Source organism: Callospermophilus lateralis, chromosome 17 (assembly GCF_048772815.1).
Source record: "Callospermophilus lateralis isolate mCalLat2 chromosome 17, mCalLat2.hap1, whole genome shotgun sequence".
Classification (NCBI taxonomy): Eukaryota; Metazoa; Chordata; class Mammalia; order Rodentia; family Sciuridae; genus Callospermophilus; species Callospermophilus lateralis.
Window position 1 is genome coordinate 3547783 of NC_135321.1, and position 23352 is coordinate 3571134.

The 23352-nt window shown below is 35.3% G+C and overlaps 1 protein-coding gene across 2 annotated transcripts in view; it reads right to left on the reverse strand.

Moving 5' to 3' along the window:
* Znf407 (zinc finger protein 407) overlaps window positions 1-23352 on the reverse strand; it is a 428793-nt gene that overhangs the window by 151317 nt on the left and 254124 nt on the right. For both annotated transcript variants that reach the window (XM_076836548.1, XM_076836549.1), the window contains exons 6-7: window positions 20573-20656; window positions 9748-9868 (exon numbers count right to left, since the gene is read on the reverse strand). In XM_076836548.1, the coding sequence (XP_076692663.1) occupies window positions 9748-9868; window positions 20573-20656 (205 nt within the window). The remainder of the gene's footprint in view (window positions 1-9747; window positions 9869-20572; window positions 20657-23352) is intronic.

Sequence of the window (23352 nt, forward strand, 5' to 3'; positions counted from 1 at the left end):
CCTTTGTTCCCTGGGCAATGTACATTTCTTTACCTCTGTCTGAGGGGTTGGCATCTGTTCTCACCAGTTTATTAAAACTGGTCTTCCCCAAAGTACCTTAGACTCTTGGAGCTGTGGCTGCCTGTTCCTACTGCCTCCACCCTGGCACAGCTGGCACTCCTCACTGGTCACAGACTCCCCTCTTCCCTGGAGGCCCCTTTGGTTCTATGAGCTGGCTTCCCAACCTCTCAAGCACTGGCTGTATTCCTCTCTGCCTTCTTCATTTTCTACACTTTCTGAGGGAAATGTCAATCTCATTGTTGGTTTCAAATTCCATATAGATTCCTGTGGACTTGTACACTCTTGAAGTGTCTCCATTTGGATATTCCAATGTTCCAAGGTGACATATCCTGGATCACATAAGTAGTCATTTTCCTGAAGGGCAGCCTTCTCAAGGAGTGAGTGCCTCACTGAAAGGTGCTATCACTCACCCAGCAGCACTGGGCTATGCACCTAAAGGGTGATATGGTCCTTCCACATTCATTCCTTTGGTTAGCATGTCCCTTCATCTGTCTTCCAACCTGGTCATCTGAATCTGCCTTATTTTCTGCCTGTACCTTTGTGACAATTGTTTTAAATGATGTCCTGTCCCCTTCTGTGTCTCTTGGGCTCATCTTTGTATCCTGCAAAGGGAAAAGGCTTTTATTTCTAAGGCAAAGTAAGGTATGAGCACACCACTTTCCGGCTCTGCATTTTCCACCTGGCCACCCACTGCCCGTGGAGTCAAACTCAAGCTCTCCAGGATGAACAGGGGTAAAAAACTGACATATACTTCCTTCCTACTTTTATCAGATAATCTGATGTACCCTGCAATCCAGGCGAGCTAAAAGGAGAAGATAAATTTAATTTGAAGAAAAGATGTAACTTAGGAGTGCAGAGAATGGAAGAAATCTTACTTTTAACTAACATTAAAGTTACTTGAGGTTTCTGGATCAAAACAAAATTTTTGAAGTTTAAATGTCAAGCACTATTGATCTCAAACAATTCAATCCAAGAGATAAATCATCTTATTTAAGTACCCTCAGCATTTACCCCATTTTCTCTCAATGGTAAATTTTTATTTGTTTTATCACATTTCTTATGTGTTAAAGTTGCAATTCAAGATGAAGGAACAAAACATGTTGAGGAGGAAAGCATCAAGTAAAGTTAATCAACATAACACAAACACACAGAGAGATGTCTCCACAAAGCCTCATAAGGAAGGATAAAAGGTGGAACAGGGTTTTATATATATAACAGGAGACAAGGCAAAATAATTAAGGTTAATGAATTAAAGTTAAAATTCCCTGTACAAAAGTATCAGGTTACGTATTATGCTACAGAATAATGGGTTCTAGTTTATTTGAATTATAGCTCACTTGTACCTCTGTAGTAAATAATGATATGATTGTTTTATCAAAAACCAAAAAATGTTCAGTAGTTCTTTTTCCAGAGCTTCTTTTTTTTTTTTTTTTTTATTGGTTATTCAAAACATTACAAAGCTTGCAGAATCACATCGGTTAGAGAAAACAGAAAGGAACACAGTAGAAGAAGGTGAAGGCCAGCAAAGGGTTTGTGTTACAGTCCCTTAATCAAGGAGATGAAGATGTAAGATTCACAGAAGACCCTGTCTTTACAGAATCGGTTAAGGAGGACCCAAAATATGCAGACACATGTGACCCTGGGGAAGGAGACATCTCATTCCCACGGGGAGTGCAACGTGTCAGAAAGTGTGCGGATGCACAAAGCCACTTCACCTTTCTCTGCCTCAAAACACAACTACCCTCTAAGAACTATCATCTTTCAAGTATTGTAAGTTTTTCTTTCTTTCTTCCATTATTTTTGTCAGTCCCCTGAGAGGCAATGTATCAGAATATGCTAAAACCAAGGAGCTGAAAGTAAAATGAAATAACTAGTATCCTTGCATTGTTACTGATTAATGAAAGTTGGACAAACTTTTATACACTTCAAAGCTCTTCTGTCTTGTTATGTTCTTTTCTCAAATGCACATGTGAGGTTGAACCCAACTACCACTGTGGCAATGCTCACAGTGTTCTACTGATGGCTGTTAGCTACTCCAAGTGATTACCCTGTTTGTCTAATAAGCTCCATTCTTTGAGCTTCTAACTGCCAGAGGCTATAGATAGTTACATAGGGAAGTGTTTTGTTGTGTGATAATAGCTCTAGTGTCTGAGGAATAACTTATTATGCAAGAGACTATTGCCCCAAAAATATTTTCTATTTTTTTTCATCTCTAAGGCCTTTCATCCTGCCACAATATATACAGATATATCTAACTACCACCCAAGGGACTGTCCAGAGTAATTCCTTGTAGAAAGACCATCCCCAAAGATAGCTTTGGTCCTTTTATAATGACTGGATTTGGGATTCAGCAACAGCAAGTTAAATAAACATGTTTATCTAGATTCTACTTTAAGATATAGCAGAGGGAATGTATGGTCACTTTGTGTTCAAAATGGCTCTTCTAATTAATCTGCTGTTTTAGCTACATTAACAAACAAAACAACTTACTTGTACTGATACACAAAAAGGTACCTCAGATTCTTTTTGTTTTAAAGGCATCAAACCAATTTGTAATTTTTAATGCTATGGAATCTATTTGTTCTCAAGTCTATATTATTTTTTATTTCAGCTTTTTACAGAGATTAAAATTATGAGTGTTAACTTCAGGCCCGCACATACTTTATTATATCTTTACACAGGCTGCTTGAATGAAAAAGGTTTGAAAGTTTATGTGCTCATGTGTTATAGCACAAAGAAGCAAAGTATGAATGAAAGAAGACATCTGAAACTAATATTAGAAAACAACATAATAGAAAATACAAAAAACATATAAAACAAAATACTGAGATAACGTTCATTAATGAAAGAAAAAATATGAAATTTTTATGAAGGAAGAATTCAACTTGCTGCAAAGTACAAATACAGCAGGAAAAAAAAAAAGAGCATTTCATTACAGAAAAACCTGAAAGGATGATGCAATTCTGGGGACAATAAATTCATTTTTTAAGGGAATTCTGCAAAAAGTTCTATCTGCACTCACCAGATACAGCTACTCCATGTGAAGGGCACTAGACTTCACAGAGTATCACCTTGACACAGGCTAGGAGACGCTTTTTAAGCACTGCTTATGCTTGGCAATCAACACACACAGTTTCACAACCAACCACGATACTGACATCTACCTGTGGCTGGCTGAACTGTGTGTAGGAGGCCAACAGGAAGGGGCAATCTTCTTACTGGCAAGACCAGACATAATCCAATGAATACGTATGTTTTCTAGAGAAGATGCATCAGAATTTGGAGAAAGCTTTTAGACTCACCATCACCCTATGAAAAGCTTGGAAAATAACCGGATTTTTAGGTCTTCAGAATTATCTGTGAGCCTGGCTCATTTATTTATTTTTATTCCTCTGAGTAGATTAGCAGTTACAACAGACTATAGAGACCTGACTTATATGAAATAATGAAATGATATTGACTGGAACTTTAAATAACAAAAGTAGTTTTGACTTAAAGTCTATTCTGATCTAACTAGACCATGGCAATAACTGGCTTTAAATATAAATCATGTCTAATATCAGTACTAGATATTTTCATTTTGATTATTATGTAGTATCTTTATTCTTTGAGAAATTCAAAATTACCTAGATGAATAGTTCTGTGGAAAAAGACAAAGTGTGCTGTTTGTTTCAGTATGTGTAATTTGGCTTCTTTTTCTTGTATATATTATGTACTAGTATAAGGATAAAAATGTGTTTTTTTTCTCACTGTTACTATTATGGGCAAATCCAAGTTTGTTTTATCTTTTGCTTCTCCTGCTAAAACCTATGTACCTGCAAAGGAAGCCAAAGAAAAATTGGACCTCTCAGAAGAAATTATCCAAAGGAGAAAATTATCCCTGTGCAGTCTCCCTAACTTAGGATGCTGCTGCTGAAACAAATGGAAGACAAGAACTATAAAATACAAAATGTTGATAAAAAAATGTTGTATAAAAATGCATATTACCTATGACCTGCATATATTTTTATAACAGAAAGAAGAAATTAAAACAAACTTTCAGAAGCAACATCATTAATATAATTTTTTGGTCACTCTACCTTAAAACTTCCCTAAAAATGATTCCAGGAAATGTAAAGAAAGATTTCCATTAAGTTAAAAGCATATCTTCACAAAAATTTCTAGGGCATACATGATTTCAAATGGTGGCAACAGACAGCAAATTCTCTCTACTATAGTCACATGTGTAAGAACTTGACAAATCTGATTGTTAGAACTACTAAACAAAGTATTCAGATGAATAAAAGGGCTGTTGAGGTACATGGCAAAAGGAAGCATGTTCCTAATTGAGAGAGAGAGAGAGACAGACAGACAGACATCTTCAGCCTCTACCTCATGAAAAAGAGAAAAATCCTCCTGAGATTTAAAAAAATAAAAACAAAAACCATAAACAAAATCAATGAGTTAATGATTTCCATGGAAAACACTGGCTGAGAGTTAAGTGAACCAGCAAGAAAGGGGAAAAAAAAAAAAAAACCCTCAAAAGTAGATTTCCTACAAATTTAGCAAACAATGGGGTGGACCTTTAATCTGAGGTGAGAAGTGTACATTTTATGTACAATTATGTACTCAGCACCAGTGGATTTAAAAGCAATAAAAAAGTGAAAAAAGTAACAGTAAAAAATATTTAAAAAAATAAAGCTCATGTAAGGTTAGAAGAATAAAGACAGTTACATAATTGAGGAAAAATATAGCCAAAACTATACTTACAGAACACTGAGGCTATCTCAAGTTCAATAACAAGGGACACAGTAAACAAAACAGTAAGAACTTCCAGAGATTGGCTTGAAAATTCAGTTTTCTATAATATAAAAAATGGCATTTTAAGTGCTTTATAGAATTGCCCTTAATATTTTTAATTCTGTAAGAAGTATTTTGCATTACTTTGCATGGCTTAGTGGTTTGTTGTTTAAAATGCATGCATTATAATTCCTCCATAAATCCTAAAGGACACAACAAAACAAAAAAAGAAACCAATGAGAAGATGCTTCACATAAAAAGGGGAGGAAAAAAGCCCAATTGTGGCCATTTTAATAAAACAAACCCTTAATTTGTTTGGGTGAACTTTCATATATAAATCAATGCAATGAGTGAAGAAATAGCAGTTTGATGTTAATAAATTCTAGAGGGATGGCAGACTTCATATTCTTAGGATGCTTTCTATAAAATACAAAAGGTTCTGTATTGTTCTGTATTGTTCTCTCATTAATATAGAGGTGACAACACATAAAAGGAAATACAATGTAGAAAGGGTTAGAATGTTTCCATTGTATGGTAGAAACAAACCTAAAGAATTTGCTACATATAGCTGGTAGGAAAGTCTTCTATGACTCAATTTATGCTTTGCAATCATAATGTAGGGCAATTAATTGTGAAAGAGTTGTAGAGAAACAATGGAATATACTGATTTGTAATGGATTAGATTTTTGGATATTTTAGACAGCAAAAGCTAAGGAAAAGAGTACATGTTTACATCTGAATAGAATAAGATGTCATTGCCTAAATTAATAATGCAAACTTGAAAAATAGCCCCAGGTTCAAAAGACCAATTATAAAATTCTTTTGTAAACAAATCTATATTCACATTTTTCATGGATAACAACTAGTATTTCTCTACTAATGTTCAACTTATAAAAGGAGAAATACATTTTCAAATAAAATTTAAATATTAATGATTCAGTTTCTATTGATGGCAACTTACCTGCAAATAAGGGTCAATAATGACAAAGACAGGAATATTCATGGGAACAGTTTTTATCTACCTATATGAAGTACAAATCTAAATGGGAAAAATTATTTAAATATTTTGGAAGATATCAATAAGGTAAATATGACCCTGTCTTTTCTGGAAATGTGTGATAATCTATGACACTAACACTCAAAATGACAGCAAAATGACACATTTCCTTGGTTAAAGGAGGCAGGCGTGGGACCTTTCTATTCTATTTACTTACTACATGCTTACTTTAAAATCTTGTTCTTAACAACAAGAAAACAAAGGTATCTCTTCTAATTTCTATATTGTGTTCGCAGTCCCTAACTTCAAAAGAATTCTTATACTCACAAGCTCTTAAAGAACTAATTTGTCTTTTGTTCCTTAGTAAAAGCAAACTTAATTACATATACACAAAATTATAAAAATTATTAAATAGAAAGGGCTCAAACTATTTACTTCCAGCAATAACAAAATTATTCAAAAGTTATAAAAATAGAAATCACCTTCTTAATAAGGACATAAGTATTCCAAAAGGAGATCTGGTAGTTATCACTTTATCAAGTGTTCTAAGTATTAATTCGAGGGACGGCAACGAAATGCTTAGAGAACATCATCTCCTGTTTAACTCAACATCTGACAGAGGTATGACGTAACTGCAGTCCAACCAGCTCAAATGCATTACTATATGCGAGTGCTGCTCTCTGTTTGGGACAAACTGCATAGGGCACAATACTACGACCCAGAACTTCGAAAAAAGTACAGTGTTCTTTCAAACCATGGAAAGCTGTAATACTTGTAAATGAATTTTGCACATAAACACCAAGACACTATCAAAACAGTACTGATCTTATTTTAAGAAATCATAATCTTTGTAGTAGTACTATAAAAAGTCTTAATCATAAATTTTAGAAATGTATTCTAAAAAAGTCATGGATATGTAAGGTATGAGCATATTGAAAATAAATACCTGAGAATGGTGTTCATGTCCCAAAACTTAATAAATTGATGGCAGTATGTGTAACTTGGGACCAAACAGGCAAAACAATTATATTACATAAGAATGCTTCTTCAAATTAGACATTTTGAAGCCTTAAAGTATTTCAGCAATTACCCAAGAACTGATTTTAGATTTAATAAATTTTAAATTAATTCAAAAACTGTAAAAACCTATTTCGACTACATTATAAATAATATTTAAGCATGCTAAATACTTTCAGTACATCAAAACTCCAAATTAACTCACTGAAAGGTGAAGAAACCTCTAACCAAGCTAAAACATGCACCAGAGAGGACAGCAAAAACACAGGCGAATATTTACCATTTAACCAAGTGCTAGGCACTGGTGAGGTAACTTCAACGTGTGTCTGGCTTGATATGCACAAGGATCCCAGAAGGCTGGTCAGCTAACAATCCATATTTTACAAATGAAAATGTGGTAGCCCAGGAGGTTAAAGAGTTTGACTGCACTGGGTTTAGTGGCGCCCGCCTATAATCCCAGTGACTCAAGAGACTGAGAAACAAGTACAAGTTCTAGGCCAGCCTCAGCAACTTAGCCAGACCCTGTCTAAAAATAAAAAATTAAATAAAAAAAGGATGGGGATGTAGCTCAGTGTTACATACCCCTGAGTTTAATCCCTAGCCCTCCAACAAAAAAGAGTTTGATGGAAGTCCCCAGGTAAATGTGTACTGAGTCCAGATCCTGCAGACACCCTGTGCTCTGAATCACACCCTCAGGCTATGAGCCTAGCACATAGTAAAGGTGGAAACTGGATGTGCAGGCTAATTCTGTAGCAGCTATCATGAATTAACTTGCCATATTTTAAACTTGTTTGCTTGTCAAAACAAATTCATGCTATAAATGTTATTTAAAACTTCAGATTTTAATTATGAAGACTACTTTTAAATGGTAAATACCACTTGTTTATTTTGTATGTGTGGTTTTCTTTATAATCATGTTTGAAGGAATGATTTTGGCTACTTTAAAAGAAGTCTTAAAACCATAGTTCTAGGGGCTGTGGTTGTAGCTCAGGGGTAGAGTGCTTGCCTAGTATGAGTGAGGCACTGGGCTGGATTCTTAGCACTGCATATAAATAATAAATAAATAAAATAAAGATATTGTGTCCATCCACAAGTAAAATTTAAAAAATAAAATAAAATAAAACCATAGTTCTATAGAAGACTGCTTCCTGGCACAGAAAAATAGTAATAATATTAAGTATAAGAATTTATACTGCAAGAAAGCAAAAATCCCTCCAAGACAACAACAAAAAATCTTACTAAAAGCACATAATCTTAAGAGTAAGTGATAATTAAGGGAAATTTTTATAATTTTCTTATTGCTTTTTTTTTGTTTTACACGGAAGGCAACTGCAGAATGCTCTCTGTAATAAAAAAAGTCATGTTTATTTTTATTATAGAGCACACTATCAGCACCTTAGAATTTCTATTGTCAGTACCCTAGAACCTCTAATTAGATGGCCATTTTCCCAAATTTATAAGAAATACCAATCTACTGTTACACAAAACCAGAATCCATAAAATATTGAATGAATAAATAATTAAAGAATGAAATATATCTGTAATATCTCTGTACTATTCTATGACCTTTCACATAAAACTTAATGCAATAATATGGCTGATGATAGAGATTATGGCAATATATTTGCTGAATGCATAGGCTACATTCACAAGAATACAAAAACCTACTTTTTAAAGAAGGCTTGATGTTCAACATATACATTTTAATATTCAACAGAAGTGGCTGCCTTTGAAGACACGCCCCGATGTCTTCTTATTGATACGCCTGGCAGTGACAGTGAGGTCTTCAGTCCAAGGCTGAAGATGGTGTCCTTCAACTACCTGCCAACTGCATAGTGTCTCAGCTTACCTTTGGGCTCCATGAGCAGCATGGCCTGGCTGCAAGCTCCATGCCCCAGTGTACCTTCCACCAGGCCTCTCTATGTGTGCCTCGTCATAGAGCATCACTGCTGTCACTGAGTACTTCTGTGCTCTGGCTGATACAACTCAGCTGCCCCAGACCCAGGGCAAGGACTGAGCATCCCTAAATTCCAAGAAGCCTTTAGCATAAAATGCTACATGTGCCATCAACTACTCATCTGAGAACATACATCATGTACTTGAAATTTTGTCACCTTTCCTGCCATAGGCAAGATGCTCTCTGCTCTGTAGGGATTTTATCTGGCTCATGTGGTCCTTCTCCATGTTCTCTTCTGCTCTCTCTTTTACTATCTGAATATGTATTATAATTACTTGTGAAAACGAAGTCACCAATTATGTTGTAATGTCCTTAAAGGCAGAAAACACTTTTTATATCATCTTCCATTCTCAGTGAGTGCTTTTCTCAAAGCAGATGAGATGCCATACACATATCAAATAAAGGAATGAGCAAGAAAACCAGAAACCTGGGTGTAACAAAGGATTGTTTGAAAACTAAGTATTAAGATTACAAAAATGTAAAAGAAGTTTATATTTTGAACAGTCACTAGAACCTAAATGACGCTATAATGGTGGATACATGTCATTATAAATTTGTCCACACCCACAGGATGCATAACACTCTCAGTGAACCTGACTAAAATCTATTAGCTTTGGGTGATGAGAATGTGTCTGTGGAGGTTCATCAACTGTAAAAAGCAGATCACGTTGTTGGGGATATAGATAATGAGGAAGTCTCTCATGTGTAAGGGAAGAAGATATTTGGAAAATCTCTGTACCAATATTTCACTTTTACTGTGAACCTAAAACTGATCTTAAAAAAAAGGTCTATATTTGAAAAGTCACTAAAATTAGGTACTATAATAAACTCCTAACCTAATATGCCTTATGCTTTAAAGTGTGCTAATTCATGTTGATCTTTTATTGATTAATTCAACAGGATCCAACTGTCACAGAAACCCGTGTGGCCTCATTACCTGTAGTCACACCAGGGGCACCTGTAGGGTTTCTCTCCAGTGTGCACACGCTTATGCCGAGTCAAATGGGACTGGGTTGTGGAGGCAAAGTTACACTCATCACATTTGAAAGGTTTTTCTCCTGTAACATAACAAGAAATGTTGCACATGATTAATAACAACTGGTATTGATGATATAAAAAAACTTATTTCCATAAAATGTTTAATAATATCATTCAATGGATTCCATGCATTTAAGATACTTGAACATTTACTCTCACTTTCAAAGTGAGAAAGTTAGAACTTTTGTTTCTATATTAGAATATAAGCAAAAGGCTAAAGATTTATACGATCTGAAGAGAAACCAGAGTATAGAATATAAGCAAAGAATATAGTATATAGTTAAAGTATATCTTTTACCAGTAGGAATCGAAATCATCTGTATAGAAGAACCATATCAAGAATGATTTAACAAACTATGTTACATTAAGGCAATTATAAAAATCTCAGGGAGGTTAAACCATGGAAAAGAATAAGATGTAGACATGGTCTGAATATAGAATGTAAAATTTATTAAATTCTTAGCATTAAATATGTATAAAAATAAATAAAATCAAGCTATAAATGGACACTACTTTTAAACGTAAACCTACCAACCTAGGAAGAAACAGCCAGAACAACCACACAAAGAGCAAAGCTGCAAGGCCAGAGGGCACCAGAGGCTCTGTTCACTGGACAGCCTTCCTTCCTACCCACACTCCCCCTCACACGTACAAGGAATCACCCCGGTTCACCAGACTTTCACTCTACTAGTAACACTGAGAGTGAGCACCTAAAACATAGTTACTGAATTTTAATTAATGTAAATTTAAATCTAAAAAATATTACACTATCAGCATTGAAAAGTGTTCAAAATGCACTGGAAAAACCTGGGAGTATAAATCTATTTTTATTGGGGGAGGGCAGGTACCAGGGACAACTCAGGGGCACTCAACCACTGGGTCACATCCCCAGCCCTATTGTGTATTTTATTTAGAGTCAGGGTCTCACTGAGTTGCTTAGTGCCTTGCTTTTGCTGAGGCTGGCTTTGAACACAAGATTCTCCTGTCTCAGCCTCAGGAGCCTCTGGGATTATAGCCATGCGCCATTGAAGAATGTGGCCTGGCTATGAATCTACTCTTTGAAGTATTTTTATCAAATCTGAATAGAGATAATATATTGCAGGTGGTAATTTACCCTCTGAATTGAGAAATGCCAGACGCATCAAATATATATCAAATTTCCATTTTTATTTATTTTTTTCCTTTATGGTACTGGGGATTGAACCCAGGGCGCTTAACCACTAAGCTACATCCCCAGCCCTTTTTTCTATATATTTGTTTGAGGTAGGATCTCACTAAGCTGCTAGGGCCTTGATAAGTTGCTGCGGCTGGCTTTGAACTCGAAATCCTCCTGCCTCAGCCAGTGGAACTGCTGGGAATATAGATATGTGCATTACGCCTGGGCCAATTTCAAAACTTTTAATCCCAAATAATAAAATACCGCTGGTTATGTCATAATGAGTTCATGTGGAAATAATAATTTGTATATGTTTGGTTAACTACAGAAATAAAATTTTACCTGTTCCTTTACTTTTTTCTTAATATGGCCACCAGGAAACAAAATTATACATGTGCAGTTCATATTACACTCCTACTGGACAGTGACAATCTAAAGAAATCCTCATGTCCCTATCCCCCAGAAAAAAATTAATATGTAGTAATATTCTTCCAAACAGAGGTTCTTTCTGACAAATTTCACATACATCATAAATTAATTTTATGTTTCTCCATGATTCAACTTGTTACCTCTCATTTTCAGGTTGTTGTGATGGCTTTGTAAGTATACTGATTTACTTAGAAAATGAAGGATCAAGTATCTTGTCATACAATCACATCTACTTGTCTATCATCAAATGTATACAATTATATCTATTTGCCTATATGTGTTCCTGAAATGACAATGTTTAGAAATTCATCCCACATGCTTCTTTATTATGGCCTTACTTACAGCTGTGGATCACTCACTTATCCATAAACATCTTGTTTGATGGCATTTTCTAATGCAGCACAGTGGCATGGCTGGATGATGCCAGATGGGCTTCAATTTCAATCTGTTTTTGCCATATCTTGAACAAACTACCTGTCAGACTTCTTGAGAAAGATCAGAAGGGGAATACCACCAAAACATAGGGTACCTATCGAGATTAAGATGGCAAAAAACACAGAAAAAGCACACTTAGCAGAGTGTGCAGCAACCAGTTGCTCTTATTACTGTGAGAGCACTGCTGACCTTGGTTAAGTGCATGGACTCTCAGAGAAGAGAGAAGGAGCACACAAGTGGCTCTCATCAAGAGCTCAGAACCTTGGGGCTGGGGATGTGGCTCAAGCGGTAGCGCGCTCGCCTGGCATGCGTGCGGCCCCAGTTCGATCCTCAGCACCACATACAAGCAAAGATGCTGTGTCCGCCGAGAACTAAAAAATAAATATTAAAAAGTTCTCTCACACTCTCTCTCTCTCTCATTCTTTCTTTAAAAAAAAAAAAGAGCTCAGAACAACAGATAAGCAGTTAGCACACAGAAAAAAATTAATGGGAACATGAAACAAATGTATAATTTAATGAATCCTGTCAGGAAATATTTCTGTTTGACTTATTCTCCTTGGAAGGAAGGAAGGAAGGAAGGCCGGCCAGTTGGCCCAGTCATAGTAGTGCACGCCTATAATCCCAGTAGCTCAGGAGACAAGGCGGAGAATCACAAGATAGAGGCCAGGCTCAACAACTTAATAAGGTCCTAAAGAGCAACACAGCAAGACCCTGTCTCAAAAATGAGAAAAAAAAAAAAAGTGTGTGGGGGGTCTGGGGCACAAAAATAAATAAAATATCTGGGAATCAATCTAACAAAAGAGGTGAAAGACCTCTACAAGGAAAACCACAGAACACTAAAAAGGGAATTGAGGAAGACCTTAGAAGATGGAAAGATCTCCCATGCTCTTAGATATGCAGAGTTAATATCGTCAAAATGGGCATTCTACCAAAACTGTTATACAGACTTAATGCAACTTCTATTAAAATCCCAATGACATTCTTCATAGAACCAGAAAAAGCAATTATAAAGTTCATTTGTAAAAATAAGAGACCCAGACTAGCCAAAGCAATCCTTAGCAAGAAAAGTGAAGCAGGAGGCATCACAATACCAGACCTTTAAAATTATACTACAGTGCTATAGTAACAAAAATGGCATGATATTGGCACCAAAACAGAGGTGTAGACCAATGGTACAGAATAGAAGACACAGAGTCAAATCCATACTAGACAAATGTGCCAAAAACATACACTGGAGAAAAGACAGCCTCTTCAACAAATGGTGCTGGGAAAACTAGAAATGCAAATGCAGTGAAATGAAATGAAAGCCCTATCTCTCACCCTGCACAAAATTCAACTCAAAATGGATCAAGGACTTAGTCGTTAGAACAGAGGCCCAGCACCTAACAGAAGAAAAAGTATGCCCAAATCTACATCATATCGGCTTGGGAACTGAATTCCTAAACAAGACTCCTGAAACACAAGAAGTAAAATCAAGAATCAATAAATGGGATAGAATCAATTTAAAAAGCTTCTTCACAGCAAAGGAAACAATCAAGAACGTTTAGAGAGAGCCTACATAATGGGAGAAAATTCTGCCACATGTACCTCAAACAGAGCATTGATCTCCAGGACGTATAAAGAACTCAAAAAGCTTAACAAAAACCCCCAAGTAACCCAATCAATAAATGGGGAAAGGAACTGAACAGGCACTTCACACAAGAAGACATATATATGAAACAAATATATGAAAAAAATGTTCAATATCTCTAGCAATTAGAGAAATACAAATTAAAACTACACTGAGATTTCATCTCACTCCAGTCAAAATGGCAATTATCAAGAATATAAGCAACAATAAATATTGGCAAGGACGTGGGGAAAAAGGGATATTTATGTATTGATGGTAGGACTGCAAATTGGTGCAACCACACTGGAAACCAGTATGGAGATTCCTCAGAAAACTGGGAATGGAACCACCATTTGACCCAATTATCCCAATCCTCAGTTTTTACCCAAAGAACTTAAAATCAGCATACTATAGTGAAGCAGCCACATCAATGTTTATAGCAGCTCAATTTATAATAGCTAAACTACGGGCCTAACTTAGATGCCCTTCAATAGAAGAATGGATAAAGAAAATGCCATATATACACATAGTGGAATATTACTCAGCCATAAAGAACAAAATTATGGCACTTGCCAGTAAATGGATATGTTGGAAGGAAGGAAGGAAGGAAGGAAGGAAAGAATGGAGAACATCTTGCTAAGTGAAATAAGCCAGTCCGAAAACACCAAAGGCTGAATGGTTTTTCTGATATGCAAATGCTAATTCACAATAGGTGGGGGTGGTTAGGGAAGAATAGAAACATTCTGGATTAGACAATAGGGAATGAAGGGAAGGGAGGGGGTATGGGAACAGAAAACACAGTAGAATGAATTGAACATTATATATGATTACATAAGCACTGTAATTCTACAACATGCATAACTAGAAAAATGAGAAGTTATACTCCGTATATGTATAATATGCCAAAATACATGCTAATATCATGTATAACTAATTAGAAAAAATAAAAATAGAAAAAATAAAAATATATCTGTAAATAAAAAGTGGGTCTGGAGATGTTGCTCAGTGGTTAAGTGCTCCTGGTTTCAATTACAAGTACCAAAAAATAAAAAAACAAAAAAAACTAAAAACAAAAACAAAAACAGAGAACCCCACTACATAAAGCACACTGATGAACTGATAAGTAAAAAATATCTTTGAGTTAGAAAGGATTTTTGTCTCTCTTCACCATTTTTTCCTTAAAGACGTCCACCTGTAGCAGCCTCGTCAAGCAATCACCCCAGGTCTCAATGACTCTTTGCTCTCAGCAAAGGGAACAATCAAGAATGTCTAAACTCACAGTTAAGCAACTTAAACTGCAGTGGACACACAACCACTGACACACAAAAGTGCAGTCTCACGATGCTGGCAGATTTTGCTTTGAGAGGCAATAGGATATTCATTTTGTATAAGCCTGAAGGAAAACAGGTCAACCTCTATGACATGGAAACACAAAACCAGCCACCCATATTTATACCAGAATATGGTACATTCATCCTAAGAACTGAATTTGTTCTCTAAGTACAATGAAAAGTAATTTAACTTCATATCAATGTCAAACTTCAGTTCACAAAAAAATATTAATTATTTCACTAAATTGACTATATCTTTCAAGATTGACCCAGAAAGTATCAAATACTATAAACTGTGCCAATGAGATATAACTGACACATAAAATATTTCCATATTTATTGTATGCATTGATGAAACTACTACCTCAATCAAGATAATGAACAAAGACAACCATTTTCTCCAAAGGACTCCTGTACCTGCCTCCTACTCACTCTATCTCCAAGCCACCACTTATCTGCTTTGTCACTGTATATTAATTAGCATTTTCTAGAAATTTATGTTCATGCAAACACATAGTATGAACCTTTTCTTATCTGGCCTCTTTCTCTCAGCACAGTTATTCTGTAGCTTATTTATGTTGCGGAGGGTAAACATACTTCATTTGTTTTCCTTGTTGAGTAGTATTCATTGTATGGATACTACTTATCCATACAATTTGCTTATCCATTGATACATTGAAGGGTATCTGAGTTATTGTAATTTGGGGTACAAAAAATTAACCCGCTAAACATCTTCATGTACACGTATGTAAGCCATTGCATGTACATATATATATTTCCTTTTGTTTTGGATAAATTCCCAGCAGTAGGATGGCTGGGTGAAAAGGCAGATACACATTTCGCCTTGTGTGAAACTGCCAAATTGTTTTCCAAAGAGGCTGGAACACCTGGATTCTTACTAGCTGTGTGTGAGAGGCCAGCTGCTCCAAATCTTCACCAATATCTGGTGTGGTCAGTACTTGCCTGCAGCATTTCTCTATGGATGGTGAGGCTCTTTCCATCCTTGGACTTATGAACCACAGTTTCATATGCTTCGGTGAATATCTGCTAAAATCTTTATCTTTTTAATTTACTGTTTTCTGAGAACCATGTTTTCAGAGTTCTTTTGATGTTCTGCTATGATTCTTTATACAACTTGTGATGTGCACGTACTTTCTCCCAATCTGTAATTTGTCTTTTCATCCTCATCTCAGTCGGTTGGTTGGTCTGTTTTTGTTTCCCTCCATTCTCCTTCCTTCTTTCTTCCTAAAAATTTTTGCAGTAAACGGGATGAAACCCAGGACTTCGCATATACTAGGTGAACACTACCACTACGCAACATCCCCAGTTCTCTTAGTGTCTTTTTTAAAAAAATATTAATTACTACTTTATAAAGTTTTCAATTAATCATTTTTCAAGATTCTTCTTTTATGAATCAGCTGTTGCTGTCAAAACAAAGAAATCTTTGGTAATCTAAAACAAAAGTTTTTTTTCCTATGATTTCATCTAGATTTTATACTTCTTTAAACTTTACACTTGAAAATGCCTCTTTGGAGTGAATTTCTATATATATATACGTTACAGAGTGTGGCTCAAAAGATTACTTTTACTGATCATTCACTGCCTATGGATATCTGATTGTTCCAACACTGTACGATGAGAAGACTAAATTATATTTGTACCTTCGTCAAAAATTAACTTGACCTTATAGGTGTGAGGTCTATTTCTATAATGTCTCTTCTCTTTCATTAAATACATTTGCCTACGTGATACCAAAACTAGAATGATTTCATTACTGTAGCTTTATAATAAGTAGATGTCAGGTATTTTAAGTACTACAATTGTGTTCTCAGTCTTATTTGACTATATTCAGACTTTTGAATTTCCATACAAAATTTTAAATCTGTAAATCTCTCAAAAAAAAAATGATGAGATTTGCACAGATCAATGTGAAAGGAATTGAAATTTTAACCATAACAATATCAAGTCTTCTGATCCATGAACATGGTACAGCTCTCTATTTAGGTCTTCTTAAATTTCTATCAGGGGTGTTACAAGGTTTCCACTGTAGGGCCTTTGCACATTTTTTCCTGAATTTAACTCTAAATATGATATCTTGTTTGAAAATATTTGACAAATATAAGCATAAGTCTATCTCTGGATTCCTTTCTATTCCACTGATTTTATGTGTCCACTTTTATGCCAATAAAATATTGTCATAATTATGATAGCTGTATAAGACTGCAACTTAGTATAAAACTTCCACTTTTAATAAAATGACTCTAAATAGTCAAGCAATTTATAAGATTTTAATTATGCAAATTCACAATTTTATTCTGATGCCTCCATTCCCTCTAAATGTCTGTAAAATGTTTTGGTGGTAACAAAATCACTGCCATTTGTTCACTGCACCATCCTTGCCCAACATCCTTGAGCTATTCATTCTTCATGAATTTGAAAGGTATCTGAAGATGCAAAAAAAGTGACATTATAGACCTTATTGCCTATGTCAGTGGTGCAAATTAAAGGTCTGAGATCTTCAAACTTAATTTTCTTAGTTTGGGAGTTAACAATCTCTTTTTAAAAAATGTGTTTAATGTAGTTTATTTCAGGTGAACTTTCATGGTCTTTTTATTTAACAAAATTTAAATCTAAAAGCAACACATTTTAAAAAAAGGATGGCATTTACTTTCTTTATAATTCAAATAATTTTAAGTTCACAGTAGGTAGCATTATATTGTTGTAAATTACAAAATGTCACAACATATCTACCTTGACCATATCATAGGTTAAGTTGTGGAATACTGAAATATTTTAAATTATATACGGGCTGGAAGGAAAAAAGAGAATGTAACAAAAATGTTATGCTACCCAAAATGCTAAGGAAGGCTCACACTTATCTGAGTTCTCAACAGTGTAAGAATCTCACTTCGACTTTTATTAACTCCAATTTATTCAAATCTGTACATGATAGTTAATTTGCAATTCATGTATTTTGCTATATGTTCAATACTTTTTCTCTAATAGGCAATTGGGTAATTTTTGAAATCACTTGTGGGTGATTTCTTCAGGGGGAAAAAAAAAAACAACACTGCAAAAACACAGAAGGAGTTTCTTGTTAGTCTCAATACACAATCAAAATATAAACCCAACCTCAAGACTCAAAAGTTGGAAAGAAAAACAGATTTGAAATAAAAATTTTGGTGTGCTAAATATTTGTTAATTATTTAAAATAAGAAATAGTGTATGAAGAGGTATATAAACATGCTTAAGGAAGATCTTCTAATGAAGAACTGACTGGAAAGAGAGCTTTTGCATTCCTTGCCATTCCAAAGCTGAAAGAATGAATAAAACCAAGTAACATATTAAAACTCAAATAACACTACCTATAAGGCAAGAGGGCTACCCTTTCAAAAAAACAGAATAAGGAAGAGTTCCCTAAATCTTTGTATTTTCCTCTACATGAGACAACAGGACTTGGTTGTTTAGATTGTATTGGCTTACATATAATCTTAGCTAACATAACCAACCAGGAATACTTTGCACCTTTCTATCGGGAAACATGATAGAAAAGTAGAAGAAAGAGCAGGGACATCAGAATAGCTTGTCACCACAGAGCAGTGTCCTTTTGTGTGTCAACCATCTGTCAGACTGGCTGCCACATCTCCAGGAAATCACACTCTGCATTCCTTTGGGTGGGCTCGGTTATTAAGCTGGCCAGGACTCTTCCACTGCATGTGAGGACTGGTTCCTGTGCCCTTGAATCAAGGGTCTCTGACAGGTGATAAAAATAAATCTCAGAATAGAAGATGTTTTGTGTCAGCCCCCTAGACAGTCTGTATTGCAATAGGGAATTATTTACGCCATTTGGAACACTTTGGATACCTATCCCTTTCCAAACCGATTGTAATTTGCGTGGGCACTCTGTGGTAAAAAGGTAAACCACGTCAAAGTGGGACACATCAGAGAAATACAGATTTCAAATGTACCATTCGAGTCTGGCCTTGGGAAATAAAAAGTTGTATGTTGCTGAAACATTTTAAATCCAGCACAAAAGCTAAGTGCCTAGACTGAGTTGTCCAGAGCTGTTTGTTGACACCAACAGTCTGAAGAACTGACTTTGGTATTAAAGAATCATGTTTGATTTGTGCCAAAGAGGCAGATAAATGCCAAAAAGACAGATACCTCTGTCTGTGAGACATTGTCCTATATGGTATAAAGTTAATAGCAAAGTAATAAGGAGACTCTGGACCTGACATAAAATATAAACTTATGCTGGCTCAATGCAGGCTTCTTGATCGATCCATCAGCTAGAAGGCCTGTGATTGCAGCTCTACGGTCTCCACTGTAGGGCAAAGAGGGACAATACCTAGTGGCAGAGGTGGCACAGTGGGAGTCTACTGTCCCCTGGGGCTACACCAGATGAAACAAGGAGAACTACAGGAACATTTAAATCATAATACTTTGAGCACCAATAAACTGAAAACATTATGAATAAAAATCCTAATGAGCACACTATTTATGCACTTATTTCCAACTATTCCACTGGGGTGGTCAAGGATAACTGCCTTTTCTATCATCTTATACCGAATCCTTAAAATAATGCATGCACAGTGGCTCCTGGAAACTTACAATAAAATTTTATGTGTTTAAAGTACATCTATGTTTCCAATATCATGCTAGACTGGAAATTTTCCTTTGACTCAACAGTTCTTATTCCAGATGGAAATTCGAATCATATACATGCAAGATCTAAAAGCAATAACTGGCATTCATTTTCATTGATCCTACAAATACCATCTTGGGCATGAAAGCTGACCGTACCCATTCAACACAGCATTTCAAGAATCATAATGTATCATAAATAACACATTTTACATACTTTAATTTCATGCCATTCACGGTATGACTGCCACACTCAACCATCCTCATGTACAAAAGTAAAAATACAATACTTCGTTATCACTATGTTACCACATGACTTATCATCTTAACAAGGTAAGATCTGGTAGTAAAATGTGGTTCTGTTAATAGCTTCAAGGGACAACTGTCATGAATCCATACCGTCCCAAACACATATAATTTAGAATTACAAAAATAATTACTTATAAGACCCATTAGATTACACAAAGTAGGAAACAAATTTGAGAATGTTTAAAACTTCTCATTCATAAGTGTTCATAGTCAAGGAATCCATTTTATTTTGTTCAATCACCAAGAATGTACACATACTGTGAGGAGAGAGAGATTCTCTTCAATGACCATAATTATCTCTTATGTTGTTCCTTTATTTCCATTAATAATTAATATTAAGAATAACTTATTAAACAGCAAAGATTTCAAATCACAGTAACTCACAGACTGATTGACCAATAGAAGGGAAGGGCAGGGAGGCAGAGAGATAGACAGGAGTTGGGCAGATAACACATAAGGGAGCTAAGTAGGCAGGTGGGTACAGAGGCATGAGCGGGTGGAGGGGGGGGAGGACCTCCAACACGGGCTCCCCTATTCACACCCACAAGCTTAGGGAGCCACTGTTTTTATTTTTTTCTCCTATTTAACATAATTTACTGGGGACATATGAATATCTGATTCCTGAAATATGTAACACATCTACTTTTTAAATGTATAAAAATAGATAATTTAAAATCTTACATTATTCAAATAGAATTCTCTATAGGTCCTCAGATTTTATAGGAGTTAAACAGAAAAGAAACTGATAAGGTAAAAAATGGTGGCTAGGATATCTGACACCATGTTCTCTCTCTGTAGACTTGGTACTGACCTGTGTGCTGCCTACGGTGCTTGGTGAGGGCGTGTCGGGTCCCACCGGCAAAGCCGCAGAGGTCACACAGAAACGACTTCTCGCCTGTTGCAACAATAAACAGATGAGGGACTGCGGAGGTCACAGATCATTAAAACATATCTATCAAGGCTTTCAGGGTTACTAATTCCTCCAATCAAATGTTTCCATGTAAATATGTCAAATGGGAATGAAATTACCACTGCGGTTTATTGACTGTGATAAAATCTGAAAAGCACCACTGAACATAATTACATACTTGTCAGACCCATAAAAATTAGCTTTATTATCAATGGAATGGTTTTGTACAACTTCATTTCTGGTAGATGTCTTCCAGATGGGGCTGCTTTATGCACTTGAACAGTTTTTATGCATATCCTGATTTTTTACAATTCCCATACATCTGGCCTTTCCGAGCTAAGTAAAGATTGCTTGGAATTGTTAATATACAGTATATATGATTCTGCTTACATAAAACATATTGAATTTTCTAACAACTTAAGAATATTGAATTGTTTTTACCTATTCTATCTGGGTCTTCTTTAATCACTTCTACTTATGATATGAATTAAATGGTTTCTTTGAACATACTGAAGATCATGAAACAGTGAAATCTACATTACTCAGTACCAACAGCAATTCAATGCTGTTTATGCTTCTCGAACTTTCATGGCATAGGAAAGGAAGTCTAGGGATTGTTAGAGAAATTCTATAAAAATTCATACTATTTATCTTTAATGATAGCTCTGGACTTGAACCCTCTGCAACAATTAAAGACAGATTTGGCAGATGTAGTAATAAGTGGTGAAAGTGCTCATTTTTTTTTAGCCTTTTTTACACAAACTAATATCTTGCCTTACAGTTTATAAATACAATATATCTTTCTACTGTTGCTTATTTAGGCAGTAAGATCTGGCCAGCTAGGCAGTTCATCCCATAAGACTCACAAAGAAGGGCAAAACAGAATAAAAATGCTAACCTTGGAGAGATTCAGTGAAATTATAAAATACTTTTCCTGAAATAAAATAAATCACTTGTAATCTATATCTACCCCATTTACTCACTCAGACATTTAATGCAACAAGTCTTTCCCGGGTTTGCCCATATCAATCTGCTTTGTCCTAGAGTTTTGGTACATTATAACAGAGAGTTAGCTTGCCATGTTAGGGGAAGCTGAAGTTGTCTTTGTAAGGTCAGAATGAACAGTAAACACAGAAAGGCAGAATAACTGTGGTAATTGAAAAAAAAATATTTCCATTACTTAAGAGCACTATTGGCTTTTATAATTTAAAGGAACACTTATTAATAAGAAACCTTTAAAAAATGTTTGCTCTTATTTCCCAATGCTATGTTATATTGTTTATTATTAAAAAAATGAAGCTGAATTAAAAATTTTTACTATCTTTACTTTCTTACTTCTGGGTTAAATTTATTTCTTGGCATCATTAATTCATTATAGACAAAACAGAGTAGATGGGCTGTGAAGAATAAAGTGTAATTATAATCACTCATTTAATTATTTAATCAATTTGAAATATAAATCTTTCTAACTAGCTGTTGTATCAATTAAATAACACTGAAGTAGACTTTTTGTTATTCCCCAAAGACAACTTGCTTGTTGATATTAGCATACTATTCTATGCTGAGGCAAAAATGTTCTGTCCAATTTCTTCATTACCCCAGCTTTCTGGGCTCTCTTTTGGGTGTACTGGCACAAACACACATTCCCACAGATGTAGAAAGCAGGTAAGGCACTCAGTCGGGATATGAGGGTGTATCACTACACACAGGCACAGGCACGCATACATGCATTCTGCAGTGTGTGCAGCAGGAATGTCAGTGTGGCAGCACTCCACTATCACACTTTCTAAACAGAAATGAGTATTCTTATTGCTTTTGAATTCAAGAAAAAGTGTTTTTCCTTCCTGTCATTTATGAATTTCTTTGTGACCTATATCTTTCTTCTAAAATAAAATATAGAAAAAATTCTCATAGGATTTATATTCTATGTATCTGTATCTATATTGATATATCACATATATGTGTATGTTGTATATAGTAAGTTCTAGTCCTTTCCCTATTTTAAAATAAATATAAAGACACAAAGACAAAACTTCCTCATTTTCCATGTGATTTGATTCTGGATACATTAGTGACCTTGATTTTTTGATGTGTAGGATTTTATTTAGGATGTTAGTCTCCAATGTATTGTGTGTCATATTTACCTTGGTGGCTTGATTTGTTTTTCATTCTAAATTCAATTTTCACTTGCTTTGGGAGGTAGTTAGGGTTAAACATTGGGCAAAAGAATATTTTTTGAGAAAACAAGAAAAAGCTCAATGCACTATTTCACTCAATAAAGAGGGGGTTCATTAGCATGTCATATTTTTACATTGAGATTTAATGGAAGACTTCTTTTCATAACAACTTGAATTAGTTTCAAGTGTGCCATTCTGCATTCAAATGTAGAAAGACACGGAAACCAATCCTTTATTTTCTATTAGAAAACAGCCACTGTCCCCTATCTCTCATTATGGTGCAGACTACAAGACCTAACAACAAAAATCTATATTATTGATCCAGCCAAGTCTCCACAATTATTCTTTAGAAGGAAACGCCGACGATAAATTACATCTGCACTGGCTTTTCATCTGCTGCTCGATATAAGTGATCTCTCAGGGCAGGCTGGAGACCTTAAATCGTCAACACCCTTGTCAAGGAAGCTAAGGAGGCCTAGGCTTCCCACAAACTGCTTCAGAAGA